The sequence below is a fragment of the Pteropus medius genome, unplaced genomic scaffold (assembly GCF_902729225.1).
Source record: "Pteropus medius unplaced genomic scaffold, Ma_sr-lr_union100, whole genome shotgun sequence".
NCBI lineage: Eukaryota > Metazoa > Chordata > Mammalia > Chiroptera > Pteropodidae > Pteropus > Pteropus medius.
In genome coordinates this window covers 5,556,159-5,571,680 of record NW_024349224.1, presented here as the reverse complement: position 1 = coordinate 5,571,680, position 15,522 = coordinate 5,556,159, and the positions used below count along the sequence as shown (strand labels likewise).

At 34.1% G+C, this 15,522-nt stretch overlaps 1 protein-coding gene across 13 annotated transcripts in view; it reads right to left on the bottom strand.

The window, feature by feature from the left end:
- Positions 1-1,405: 1,405 nt before the first annotated feature.
- Positions 1,406-15,522, bottom strand: part of CHD9 (chromodomain helicase DNA binding protein 9) — a 102,747-nt gene continuing 88,630 nt past the window's right edge. For 11 of the 13 annotated variants that reach the window (XM_039880864.1, XM_039880866.1, XM_039880865.1 and 8 more), the window contains 6 exons: positions 15,103-15,271; positions 13,215-13,354; positions 12,701-12,922; positions 9,656-9,784; positions 7,351-7,455; positions 2,089-5,573 (listed from right to left, as the gene is read on the bottom strand). In XM_039880864.1, coding sequence (XP_039736798.1) covers positions 4,704-5,573; positions 7,351-7,455; positions 9,656-9,784; positions 12,701-12,922; positions 13,215-13,354; positions 15,103-15,271 — 1,635 coding nt within the window. In that variant the 3' untranslated portion in view covers positions 2,089-4,703. Of the gene's footprint in view, positions 1,633-2,088; positions 5,574-7,350; positions 7,456-9,655; positions 9,785-12,700; positions 12,923-13,214; positions 13,355-15,102; positions 15,272-15,522 lie in introns of those variants that run through there. The other 2 variants (XM_039880868.1, XM_039880871.1) reach the window with 1 other exon arrangement.

Here is a 15,522-nt window from a genome sequence, read left to right as displayed (position 1 = left end):
AAATATGAAAAAATTTAAGGAGCTACTGGAGTGCATCAAGGAGACTTTAACCCCGTGTGAGTGTGTGTATGTGTGTGTGTATGTGTGTATGTGTGTGTGTGTAGGGGCTCAATAACTGGGTATTAAATTATAAAGTATCCATATATGAGAACGAAAAAGTCCTTAAAAATGTTTTAGAAGATTCTATAGCGACATGGAAAGATTATTATATTGTAAATGAAAAAAACTGCAACAAATGATATATACAGTGTAACTCCACTCTTATTAGAATATGTAGTACGTAGATGCAAAGAAAACTGACCTGAAAGTTAACAATTTATCTCTGAGCGTTCAGTGTCATGGGGCTGTTTACTTTGTGCTTTCCCTACACCCCGCCCCCTCCCCAATTCTCTATAATATGTATCTTATTTTTTCCCAAGAAAAAGAATCTAAAAATTCATCAAGATGTTATTTTTGCCTATTAATTTGGCAAAGATTATTTCAAAGGACAATACACAGTATTGGTAAGGATTTGGGGTACATGAGCATTCAAAAATGTATGCTGCTAATGGTAGTATAAATTGCTACTAATGGCATTATAAACTTGGCAACACAAATCAAAATTTTAAATACAGAGAAAGTATTTTCACTTCGAAGGATTAAAGAAATTATGGATAGATGCAAAAAAATGCATATATAAACCCAAATGTCTATTTCTCAGTACATGGTTAAATAAATTACATGTGTATGGGCCAATACTATGTATTAAATTCACATTGCAGGATACATACTGACCTATGTCAGTATATCAAGGGCAGAAGAGTAACCATTATGCCCCATATATTACTGATTTAATATGAAAATTAGTAGTTTCCTAGGGCTACCATAACAATACTGTGAACTGGGTGGTTTAAAACAACAGAAATTTATTCTCTCACAGTTCTGGAGGCGAGAAGTCCAATATCAAGGTGTTGGCAAGGTGGTTCCTTCTGGAGGCTCTGAAAGAGACTGTTCCATGCTTCTCGTCTAGTTTCTCCTGGTTGCTGGCAACCCGTGGTGTCCTTGGCTTCTAGCTGCATCACTCCAATCTCTGCCTGTTGTGTGACCTTCCTCCCTGTGTCTCTGTGTCCTCTCCTCTTCTTATGAGGACACCAGTCTGGAGTAAGGACCCACCCTGATCTAGTATGACAGCATCTTTACTAATTACATCTGTCAAGACCCTATTTCCAAATAAGATTATATTCTGAGGTTCTCAGTTGACATGGAATTTTGTAGGACACTAAGCCACCCACTACATGTATATAACTAACATACAAAAAAGATTGGGAATCCATACCAACAGTATGTCTCTCAGGGTGGGTTTATGCATGACTTAAATATTTCTGTGTTTTTCTGCACTCAAAAATAAATAGCTTATGTACTGAAGTTACATTTATGTATGATTAAGTTCTAAATTTATTGTAAAGATGAAGATTATCTGTAGTAAAATGTCAGTCTTTCCTTCCTACAGTTCACAAGATACAGAGTACGTAATTTTATAAAATTATCTTCTCTCAAAAACATCCAACATTGCCAATTCTTCCTCCAGCATCGGTGTAGATTACTGTTCTTCTGGGTGGGCACTAGATGAAGTAGTTGGCTTGTGTTTACATGCTATATTGTATGAAAAAAGAAAAAAAGGTTTTCTAAGCATAAAAGTATAGTTAAATGTGTTCAAGTTAAATGAGTGTATACTGAGACTTCACTGTTTTACTTTTGTAATTAGAGGAAAAATAAATTTCCACGTTTACAAAAAACACTACCAACAATGGCAATGAACTGGGAAAGACTCTTATAAGACCAAGGGAAAAATGATTTCAGACTTGCAAATGGACTCCTTTAAGAGGTTAGGTATATTTCGGAGCCTTTCTGGATTTTTTTTAAAAGTCTAGGGGAAGAAAACCTAAGGAAATAATAACATTGTGGATAGAATTATTGCCAAATTCTCTCTTTCAAAAATTCTTCCAAAGTATACTTTCCGTTTAAAAGATTTATGACTATGGTTTTCTTTCACAACTGGAATAAGATAAATTCAATCACAAAAAGTATTGTCATGTACAGAGGCTGACATCATGGGTAGTCAAAGAATATGTTTAATAAAAAATAATTAAACTTCCATTTGCTCTATAGAACATCATAGAAAGTAATTTAATAAATTACAAATGACTTTTTAAGACGCTTGCTCAACTACAGAAAGCAAATTCAGACTACACGAAACACAACTGGTAAATATTGCAAATGTCCAAAAGAAAAATTGGACTAAGACTTGAATCCTGAAACCTGAAACAAGGGCTATAAATACAAGGCAATAACAGCTATAATTCTTTTAGTAACTACCAACACATACTTGGAAATCCTTTCACTGCAACTTTAGTATTATGTAATTCTACTGATTTTTTCCCTTATAACCCTTAACTTTACACAACCATATTCGCGTGGATTTTTTTTAACCTGATAGCTGGACAACTTTTCCCCGATCAATAATAAATAGAAGTGTTTCGAAACCCAAGAGAATATTTAAAGTTAATATTAGCCTTAATACTTTGAAAACTGCAATTGCCTTATTACATAGAGAATCACTAAGATGTTAACCAACTTCATTTGAGCATAATTAGGAAAATATTTTATCTCATAAAATTTGATATAAATTACATTTTAGTGGTAAGATCTAGGGCTTTTTTTTCCCTTTTTTTTTTTTTTTTAAATTGGGGAAAGAAAGGAATAAAGGTCATGTGGGTAGAAGTAGAGTGAAGGAATGGAAATATGGTGTTGAAATACTCCACCGGCAACCTAAGTTCACTGTGTTTGAAAAACTTTGGCTATCTCATAGGTGTATTCTAGTTAAAGAAAAGTGCAATACTGCAAAGGGAAGATACTAAATGTGTCATATATCATTTTCATGATGCAGAATTACCACCACTTCTCCTGGATGGGCATCAGAGTGACTATTGCTAAGACACTGCATAAAAGACTATCAATTCAAAGTATCATTTTGAGAAAATACAAAAATCAATACCATCCCAATGGAACTTACATAATTTGGTAAATGCATATAACACTGTCTGCCTAATAAGGGGTTAGTTTTTTACATACAGAAACATAATTTACTGGTAAATATCTCGGAAAATCCATTATAATTGCTTAATTCATGACAAAGCAACAGAGTTCTATCATCAAAACACACTGGAAGTTATTTTTTCTGTGGAAGAGAAGTGGGGTACTTTCCCCCCCTGAATGAATCCCCTTGCGAACTTTATCACTGACTTATGCAAGTACCAGAAGAATGCTATCATTTATCTCTCTTTAAGTTATAAATGGTATTTTATGTCCAATTCAGTTCTAATTGTTTTAAATATATATGAAAGTGAACCTTGACCTCTGCCTTGTCAGAATAATAGCAGCTTTAGTAGGAGAAATTGTATCACAAATCAAGTATCAGACAAATTTTACATGGTACAGAGCTCTAAGAAATTGATTGGAAGCCTTGGGCTTCATTTTGTGGTTTACAGGTATAACTCGTATATTTTTTTGAGATTATTCAAAGTGCATTTTCAAAATGGGCAACTCAGTATATTTAATATAAACTGATAACCCAACACTGATTCTGGGCAACATTTAGTCTGCTTACACCTAGAAGAAACTCAAGATGAATTTAGACTATTTGCATATTACTTTACCACTATTATCTGTTAATTTTGGAAAACTACTATGACATAAAACACAAACTGAAATCTACACAAAGAAAGCAAACAAACAATTTTTTTTTTACATGAAGTATGCTGAAGTTCTTTTCTGTGGCATTTCATGAGTTTGCCTTTTCTGAACCCCAAAAACAGACATTACTCATCTGAGACATAATTATTTCTAATAGGAGGCCAGACTTTGAAAAGTTAAAACTAAGTATGTCTAGAGGGTGCCAAAGTCAAATGACACAGGATTACTTTATGACTTAATTTTACTGATACCAGAGTTAGGCTCAGCAAAAAGCAAGTCATATTTCTTGCCAGATTAACATGATATATAGGACGTGTTTAAAAAACCCCTGAAAACAAGTATAGAATTAGAAACGAATGTAAACTTCCTAAACTAACTCAGCTGAGGTAACAGGTAGCCAGTTAAATTGGCTGATTGGGAAACTTATTTCTTCTTGAAAACACACTTGTACCTGAATGGGAAACATCAGCAGTGCATCGCAACACTAGAGCATTTTCGTGTAATTAAAGCAATGGATGGTGACGTAGATTCTACAGCTTTCATGACATTCATTAGCTGCCCAAATTATTGCTGAGTTTTGATCTGTAAATTATAGGTGTCAAGGAGGCTGTAAAACTATATTCAAATTAAATCAGTAATATGCATAAAGGATTCTGTGTTCACTGCAAATATATTAAATATACAACTCTCATGGAGCATAATTTTCATAAAATTAACCCCCAACAAAATTATAATGCCTTTTGTTGTAATTTTACACCTTTATGTATTTGATAGTACATACGAGTTCAGAACCTTATGAATCTTAAGAAATATTACATGCAAAACGTCTCTGAAAGCAGTTTGCACTTCTAAACAAATAACTGAAATGTTCGGTCAGGAAGTTATTGATGCACTCCACACTGGGGTATTTACAATTAATAATTAAAGAAAAAAATCCAAAATCAGTTCATAATTTAAGTGTAGTCCGGGAATCAGTCTTCGTTACTAGAATCTGAATCCTCGGATGACGCTGATGTACTGTCAGAGCCAGACGAAGCATCGGCTTTCTCTGAACCCTCATCTGTGCTGTTTTCATTGAGAGGACTTGGTTCAGTCCCCCCTTTGTCCTCCTGATCTCTACCTCTGGAATCTTCTTCCTTTACTTCTACAGACTTAGATGAGCCTAAGTCACTGTTTTTGTTTTTCTGGACATCAAAAGTATTGGACTGGGATAAAGTTGGAATATGAAGATTAAGGCCTGGAGTGAGAAGCATCCCTGGATAAAGTATATTAGATAGTAACAGTGGGTTAAGAGCTAACGAGTTGGCAGCTGCAGCTGTATTTAATGCAGCAGTAGAGGATGTTGACGGAGAACTTGACACAGAGTTTTCTCCACCATTCTCTGAGTTTTGGCTCTCTGTCCTTTCTTTTTTTCCTTCTAGCTCCTTAGAGTCATTTCCCTTTTTTTCTTCTGTTCCAGAGTCTGTAGGCTTTGTCAGGAGCCCTCCCATGCCCAACAGGTTTGGTAATCCCGTCACTCCTGACAGCAGCATGGGGAACAGGGCAGCCACGTTTTTAGCTTCTCCTCCAGAAGAAAGGCCGGCAGGCATTCCCATCAACCCCGCGGTGACCTGCAGTGACTGCAAGTTCTGTAGGTTTTGTTGTAAGGCCTGAAGAGTTGTGAGATCCATACCTGGAAGTAATCCATTGGCTAACAGAGGACTGCCCGCGACGCTGGTGGCAGCCGCCGCCGCCGCGGCCTTCGCAATTCCGCTTTTGGGCCGTCTTCCTCGCCTGCTTACTTCTTCTCTCACCACAGGACCAGTGAGAATTCGTTCGTACATGCTTTCCGGAAGAAAGCCCTGAGAAAAAGCAAAAAAACACACTAATAATAGCTATACTACAATCATTAGCCACCAGCTTGTGATGCAAACAACCTATTAAAAACAGCTAATTATTCGTAAATTTCTTCTTTATGATAAAATATAATAAATTACAAAAGAGAGAAGCTAATTTGACATCATTTTAAGGTGTGGCTTGAAACAGCTCTTCCACTTCTCATTGTATCAGAGAGAGCAGAGGCCACACTAGCTTTCCTCAATACTGTGGAGGGATACGTTTGTAGAACAGTTCTAGAAAACAAAAGGTCCAAAGAAACTTTTTGATGAGGGTTACTCCCGTACCCTGACATGCTTTATATCACCAAATGCTCCAGAAGGCTAAAGTAGTGCCCCTCTTCTAATCTGGAAGAACAAAAGGAAAGGACAGAGGAAATAAGTAAAAGGTTAAGACTAAAATGAGATGTTTCATCTGAATCTCATGACGACCACTTTTGAAATAAGGGATACGGCCAAGCCGAAAAGATACTCGACGGCTGGGCGGGGGGGGGGGGAGAGGGGAGGGGCAGGGAATGGGTGCGAATCACCTGGCTCGGAATAGCAGTGGCACTTTCGGACTGAGAAGCCTCAAGTCCAGGAAAATGGAAAACAAACCATGCTATTTTCCTGTGATTTTCTTGGGCTCAAAAGTAGAAGCTGTAAGGGTTTAGAACCTTTAGACCAGCATTGTCCAACAGAAACATAACGTAAGCCACATATGTAATTTAAAATTTTCCAGTAGGCACATTAAAAAAGGTAAAATAGAAGTAGACATTACCTTTAGTAATATATTCTATTTAACAGAATATAAGCAAAATATTATCAGTTCAATATGTAATCTATGAAAATAACTGAGATTTTACATTCTTTTTCCAAACTAAGTCTTCAAAATCCGAGGCCAGTGTTTTCCTCTCACAATGCTTGATTCAGACTGGCCACATGTCACGTACTCAGTAGCCACTCATGCCTGTGGCTACCATTTGTGACAGTTCAGCTCTTGACAGTGGCTTAAAAGACTCTCATAGGACTGTTCTTAAATTTTGGTTTGAATTGATCAACTTATTCTCTTAAAAAACATTAGGATTCACTGCAGAAAACATGACAACAAAAAATGCAAATAAAAAATCCATCCGTAATTTCACCAAGCAGACATAACCATATATAAATTCTAAAACTCCCCTTACCTCTCTTTCTACAATAAAAACTAGAAGCATACTAAACAGTTTTATAACCTCCCCTTTTCATTTGGATCCCTGTAGAGATAACAGTTATTATTTATTTAGCATTTACCACATGGTTAGGCTTCGCTATTCCAAGAGTTTAACTATTACCCCATTTATATACTGTGAACTTTCTCCCTTGTCGCAGATGTTCTTCTAAGATAAATTTTTAAAATAGATGCATAGTTTTCCAACATAAAGCCGGACCATTAGTATTTTCCAATTTTTTTACTACTATACTATGATGAATATCCTTTTATATATTCCTTTTCCCACATCTTTGATTTTTCTTTGTGGCATTGTTCAAATACTATCTCAGAGATTAAAATAAAAACAAATCAGTACATACCAATTCTTCTGACTCAGCAAGCATCTGAGTCATTTGTAACATGTAATGCAAAATAAAAATGTGGACTACAAAGCACCATCACATGTTCATGCAATATTTTGTTGATTCTTAACTTAAAATTTAATCCAAGTAATAACGAAATGATGTGTTAATTTTAAAACGATGTTGAACTTGGCATTTATGAAATACTCACAGACTGTTTAACAACATCTCCCCATTCAGGAGCGACTCCGTACTCTGAATTTTCTTTCAAGAATCTACATAAATCTTTCAAAGGGGGAGCAAATGCACCTCCAACCTGTAAACAAAAAGCAGGTTGTCACGCATGTAAAAACACTATTATACATGGAGACATGTCTTGCTTTTATTCAGAGTTTATTCTTTAAAACATGTATTCTTTGAATCTCCTCTGACAATCTTTATTATTTAAAAAAGACTACCACAACAAATAAGGACTATTAGAATACTATATAAACATGTGATAATGCTAAATTTTAATATTTTAATTGGGGTACCTAGAATAGTAAAATAAAAAACTACCATTTACTGTGTACCTACTATGCTGTATAGGCAGTAGAGCCTAGTTAAAAGTATCCCTTTGGAGTCAGACTTAACAGCTAAGGAAACCTGAGCAAACCAGTAAATCTCTCTGAGCCTAAGTTTTCTAATCTCCAAAATGGGATTAACAATACTTCCCCCCCGTAGAGTTTTATGAAGATAAACTAAGATGATTCAAGTGCCTTTGCATACGGTCTCTGTTACATAATATATGTTACTATTATTATATGTAGAGCATTGTGCTAAGGACTTTAGGTATGTGATTTATTTTAGTTCTTACTATGCTTTTGAGATAGTATTATTTCTATTTTTCAAATGAAGTAACTAAGACTCAGAGAAGTTATATAAGTTGCCCAAAGCTAGCTAACAAGTGTTAGGGTCACATTTCAAATTCAGGTCAGAAAAACTCATGCTCTTATCTATTATGCAAATTGACACCCTAAAAGTATAAAAAGGTACCTATCCTTTGTGTGTGAAAAGTGATATAAACCAACTAATCATAAGGAACTTGAAAAAATTAAGAAGAAACTATGTATAATAATTAGTATAAAGTCAAAACAAAATATTTTCCAATTCAAATGATTTAAATTTAAATGATTTGGACCTACCAATTTAATGTTCCTTTGGAGTCTAAACATATTTCTTGAGTAATTTCTTCTTCCAAATCTCTTTCAATGAATACATAATATGTCTTGATGATAGGATACAGATGGGTTTTAATTATGGCCAGTTATAATACATCTATTAGTATTCTTATATAGTATTTCCCATCATCTTTAACTTAGTCTCTGTAGTTTCTGTTCCCTTCTCTTTTTCATTACCCTCTAATTAAACTCCAGTTTAAACTAGAGGCCCTCTAGGTGGTTTATGGGGGATTTAGCAGGTAGATTCTTTGCCTTGATGACTCATGAATCCTGAAGTCTGTACTCAAGAGACTCAGGACAATAAAGAACTGTACAAATTAAAGAAAATGAACAGGCCCCTTATCAGGTTATCACATTAAAAATAAAATTTAGAGTATTTATTATTAAACCTAACAAGTAAAAATACAAAAATTCTCCATTTTCTTAAAACATGCTAAAACAAACTTTGTCATATCTAGTAATTCTAATTTTGTTATAAGATGAAGCTATTTTTAACAAAATTAAGTCAACCATTTCTAAAATGTCACGTGGTTCTTTCTCTAATACATCTATGACATCACTTTAAAGTACCAACAAAAGCTGATGAAGCTATCTCAACAAAATTGGAACAAAAATTAGTATTAATTTTAAATATTAATTTTAATGAGTTGATACACAACTATATTAAAACTGTAACTTTAAAAAGTAGTTTTCTTCCAATATTAGCCTATTAGGTAGGTATCTTTAAAACATTTTATTTCCATGTATCAGAAAATTACATAATATGCCGATTTTGGTAAACAAGACACTTTACGGCCATCTGAAGGAAAATTACAGTAATAAATATATAAATCGATGATGGCTATGATGAGAATGTTGTCCCCTTTCATCAGGGTTTCTCAGCCTCTGCACTACAGACTCTTTGGGTGCATGCTGTGGGTGTCTGTCCCACATGCTATAAAAATTTAGCAGCATCCCTAGCTTCTACCCACTGGGTACCAGTAGCGTCCTTCCCCGCCCACCACCCACCTCCCTGCTCTTGAGCATGGTTATCAAAAATCTCTCCAGACATTGCCAAATGTTCCCTAGAGGACAAAACTGCCCCCTGTTGAGAACCACTGCCACAGATGCAGTGCCACTACTTAGGCACAGCTGTGTAAAGTGACTTGGTCATTTCATTTAATAGCTTAGCCAAAGATATGGGATTTGAAATTAGACTGCATAAAATTATAGTAAATATCTTTTCCCACAAATCTGCTAGGTTTAGAGATCTCTTAAAATTGAACCAATATAAAAGGACAACAAATATATGGATACCTTTCTGGCATTTCTTCTGTTAATCAACTGAACACGTTCTTCTCCAGTAAGACTATTAACATCTAGTTTATTGGGGTTTCTGCAACGATGCCTTTTTTGTTTGGGCCTCCCCTCATGGAGCTGCATTCTCTAAAATAAACAGACATAGAAATAGCTTTAAAATCTTGACTTGTACAAATAATACAAGTGACTTGATTAAAGTAACTTAATCCTTTATTGAAGATATATAGCATATATATCACAGCACATATATTCAATGGCATACTGAAAAACTGACATTAGTTAAACTTCGAAAATGTTTAAATTATATTTTTATATTTAATATAATAAAAATATTAAATAAGACTTAAAGTATTATTGCATGAATCTTTTCCTCAAATTATAAATTTAAACATTTTTCAAGGCCATCATGATGACCAAATTTATCGTTCTATAGAAAAGTAGGCTCCAGAAATGAGGACACTTCTAGCACCTTCTTCAAACGACCTAAAAGACCACTGTACTCCTACAGTGCTACTGGAAAGAATAACCAATAATGCTGGAGCAGCTTGCACAAAATTGTATAGTTTAGTTGTTCTTCTGATAAATTTCACCAGCAACATCAGATTTTCACTGGGCTATGAGACAATTCATTCACACATGTACGAGTGACTTCCAATTTCTCTTTACCTCACTGATAGACTTTATTATACCTTCTCACGTAATCCACACAATACTCACAGATACTGTTCTTCTGGTATAAATGGGAACCCAGGCGTGGGGAGATTACCCTCCACAAGGACATGCAGCCAACAAGTGGCTATGGCTGGCAATAACAACTCTTTCCATAGAAACCATGCTTCTTACCTCTACAACTATTAACAAAGGAAGGCTTGAGGTCTGTACCTATTTCCAACCAACCAGAACACGCCAAGAGACTAATGTTCAAACTCCTCAGCATGGCACACCAGCCCCATCACATCTGGGACCTAATTCAATCCTTTCTATCCAGTTACTATCGACTGACGCATTCCCTTACATAATTTGGAATATTAGACTAGTAACTGTTTTCTGAATATGCTTTACAATTTTATCCTTTTTAAATGCTCTTCATAATTGTTTTATAATGCCTAGGATATCCTCCATTTTTGATAACATGGTCAAAGGCCTACTAATTCTTTCATCACCCACCAGCTCTATTTTCTTCTATCTTTCCCCAGATACTTTACTCTCCCTAGGCAGAGTAGTTATACTTTTATCTGCTTCCGGGGCACTTTATACATACTTCTGTTATATAAACCATGTTTTAATAGTTATATCACAATAGAATATGAGATCCAAAAAAATCATTAATGTAAAGTATCCTTGGGAAATTAAACTATTATTTCATATTCTTTATTGCAATAAATGCTTTTTAAAATCTTAAGTTATATAAAACATTATGATATGAGATTTATTTGCAGTAAAAATAATAAATAGCTTTAAGTTAAAAAAATTAATAAAGATTTATTTGCAGTGGTAAGAGAATCCTTTAGACAGGTAAGCGCCATGATATTTTTCACTGTTTTATCTTTTCTAAGGTCTTACTGACTGAATAAATGAACATTATTTTCTGACATGTTAAGAAGTTATAGTGTTGAATTAACAATTCTCAGGTTTAGAATTGAAATTTTCATTCTATGGTTGCCCATCAGATTTGTGAAAATTCCTCTCCTCAAAATTAAAAGAGCTTTATTTGCCTTTTTTTTTTTTTAATCAAAAAGAATTAAATAAGTTTAAGAATTTGCGGCACCCTTTGAGAAAACTAGGAATATGAAAGGCATTCAAAAGCTAAGACGGAGGGTCACTGTTTTGGGTTACTAGGTTATTTCATGGTGATAATAGCAATGTAAAATACTGAACTAATACACATTACAGATACAATTAAAATATATACTACAGATGGTCTCATTTGAGGGACTGGAGCTTATATTTCCTTTTCGTGAAAAAAAAAATAAAAAGGTAATTTTTTTCTTTTAATAAAATAATAATCACTTTAACTTTATATAGCACCTTTTAGTCTTTAGAGATTTTCATTTTTTAATCATTGACTCAATAAATATTTACAGGAAGCTAGATACTATTCTCTATATCAAGAATAATTTGCTTCGTGCCGGGGATCCAAAGGTGAAGAGGACACAGTCCTTAAGAAGCTCACAGGGTAGTGGACAGCTTCATTGTATTATCCATTCAATTTTCACAATGGAGGCAGTGGGAACAGGCCGAACATCACTGTACAGAGGGTACACTTTACTCTTTTACCTTACAAAGTACACAGTCCTATCAAGGGAGACGGCCACAAAATTTGATACATAAGCATCTGATAATAAAGTATTACAAAATGAAATTAATAGATTTCTATGAGTAAGAAAGCCAAATGCCCATTAGATAATAGTAGTGTGTATTTCGGAGGATAAGAAAAATGCAAATGAAATATAATGATTCTCATCTTTGATTAATATAATTTATTAATTATAATAGACACAGAAGCTATATCCTTCTACCATGAAAAAGAGCTTAGGAGTAGTTTGGACACTGGATTTAAACTTATTAGCTATGTGGCACTGGACCGTTTACTTAAATTTCAGTGTTCAATCTCTTTACCTATAAAATACTACGACGATGCTATTCTGATAAAGTTGCTATGAGACAACGCATGTTAAGTGCCGAGGCGCACAGTGCGGTCTCAACAAATGTTTACTCCGACCATTATTATTATTTTAAAACAACTCTTGAGAGAAAGGATTGGAAGTCTAATATTTCTGCAACCTGCACTGGGCCTAACATAGTACTCTGTATATCGAAGGTGATTTTATTGTTAAATACTTATTGAATGCAAAATGAAAAACTGAAAATGACATTGTACTGTATCATAGGAAAGATGGTAATTATTTTTTTCTGTTAATTTCCCTAAGTCTTGGGCAGAACACATATTTAATTTATGTGGGTGAGAATTTATGCTTCATCATTATGAGTTTGATAAATCATAGAAATGAAATATAGCAAGATTTCAAAGTCATCACGTACAGGAATAAAAGCTCCTAAATCTTCCACATAACCTGGGTGCTCCTTAAGCCATTTTTCCAAATCCTTTCTCTTTGGTGCATCATCGCCTGCAAGTCTAGTTCCATCTTTAAGGTGAATAACAGGAACTGGACTTTCCGTATCAGGAATTCCTTGAGGTTGAGGATAAGACAGTGCTGGATTTATCCCTGTAGAAATCTGTGAGGTGGTTAAGCCCAAGTTAACCTGTAGAAAACACCAAATGAAAATGTTATTTCCATGCTTTATCATTCTAATGTTGTTCCAAAGAATGAATTCTTTTTGAAGAGGAAAAAAAATAAATTGTTTAAAAGTCTATTAAATCTTTCACATCTAAGATTTTTATGAATCTTGGCCAATGCTGAATTCATTTAAGAGCCAATCTAAAATAATGTAGTGTACTTCTAATTTCCTAGCTATTATTCTACAAAGCAATACATATATTAGGATAAAATTTTGGACTCAAGGATCAGTATTTTTTAGATATTACTTTACTTACATGATTAGGTGGTTTATTTCTGTTAAAAAAGAGGATGTCAACACCTTCCACATTCTTCCTCCTTCCCCGCCTTTTTTTGACTACAGGCTGGTTGTCTAATATAATTCCATTGGCACCAAGAGTTGATTGAATGGAAGTACCTAATGGAATAAAATGCAAAAGTGATAAAAATCTAGTTCTTAAATTAAAAGTAATCACTTTTCTAAATATATGGAAGTGTTAGTTCTAGTTTACATATCCTAAATCAAGCAATTCTTAAGACTAAAAATACCACACCCATTTCTCATTTAAAAACTTGGAGAATTGTAACCTAAGTCTCTTTCAACTTTTGACTTCATCAATTTTTCCCGGAAATAGTCACACATCTTCTCTTCCTTCCCCTTTTCAGAGGGAAAAGTAAGCCTTTCGCAGGTACAAAATAAACCTTTCCCCTTTCTTTAATAAGTAAGTTTTATTATTTATTAATTATAAAGAAAAAGAAACTTCTTTCGGCCTTTTCACGACTTCTAAAACTTTTAAAAAGTTTTTCTTATTGTGTTCCTCTTTATCACAATAAACTCATTCTTCGATGTCCCATAGTCCCTCCTGGCCCAGCCTACCTAAGGTATTTTAAGATCACCACTGTTTAGTTGGCAAATGAAACCGACTTTCTCATTCCTCATTTCAGTAGGCACTCAATAAAATAAAAAATGTTTGTAAGAGGTGTGAATAAAACAGTTCCATGCACTCACTCATTATGAAATAGCTATGTATGAGGTACTATGATGGTTCAAAGATGAGTAAGACACAGTTCCTGTTCTCTGCACAATCTAGATCTCTCTTATTTAAAGAAAATGTTATTAAGGGTAGAATCTTTGTTTAAAATGGTTCTCAGCTATAGTGAGAAATGCATTTTCAATTATTCAAGAATTTTTTGAGCAAGTCCTGTCTAACCCTGAAAAACATAATGCCCATTGGCTTGCTGTGGAACCTTATTTTAGTCACTTACCTTCCTATATCTCAGTTTCAAAATTCCTATGGTAAGAAATAACTAATTACAATGATTAAAAATCATTTTTGCATATAAAAGCACATAGGAATGTGATACATTATAAAGAGAAAAGCTTCCATTATGTCCATAGTGAATGCTGTTATAATCAGATTAAGAGACTATTACGTGATTTGGAAAATTCTTTCAGTATAGTATATTTAAGCTGCAATAATAGACTTTTTTCAAGTATCACTTTTAAAAATACTATTCTATTTTGTTAGAACTTTTCATGCTTCCTATTCCAATATGAACGAAAGGCCTTGCATCAACCCCATTCCTTCATGACCACTAAACTCCAATCGCTCCCCAGCTCAGCTTCCAATGCTGCCCGTAATCTAGAGTCACCTTTCCTAAGCAGGATCTGATGTTACACAAATACTTCTCCAGTAATAACTTTCGTTTCTTTAAGTATTCCATGAGAGTGAAAGATACCTTTCAGGGATTTGTCATCAACCATCCCTGTATCCTATAGATATCTGAACTATATTGGATTTCTAAAATGTCTCAATTTAACTTTTACCAATGACCATTAATTTGTACTTTACGTGTTCATCTTTACGCTTATAATTTGTTTTTATATTGAAATGCTATTTAAAATTTATCTGTACAAAGCTACTTGATAAAATGATATTTGTACCAAATACATAAGCTCCCCAAACTAAAGTGCCCTCTACAATTTAACATGTCATATTAAAAGTACCAATATTTATTTATATCAAAAATTATATTGATTACAGATTTAAGAGATGTTCCACCATTAAAAGACTGAGGAATTTTTATTAAAAGAATAAATAAAAGAGGTTTTGGAAATGATAGGAAATATGTCACGCTAAGGCAATTACTACTAGCATAATTCACCTGACACAGGCACAGATTTTGGGAAACTGGCAAGGCTGGTCTCTGACGCACTCTGAAGCTCCCGCAGTCGAGTGAGGTACTGCTGCTGTCCCAGGGTGCAATCTTCACTGTCAAACAGCCTTTTCTGAGCAAGCCCTTGCTTCTGAAATGTCAACTTCAAACCACCTTCCTGTGAAACAAACACCATTATTAAGAAAGAAAGAATTTTTAAAAATCTCGCTATGGGATATTAAATTTTTTCTTAGAAAAAGTGAAGTAAAAACCTTGAAATATTAATCAAGTTCTCTTTTGCTCATAATAAACTGAAAATATTTAATCAATGCATATTAAAATTTCTATCTCAAGTGAAAAAAAAAAAACCATGTACTATATATACTTGAGCAAAACCAAGTTTTTCACATGACCAAGTACATTGTAACA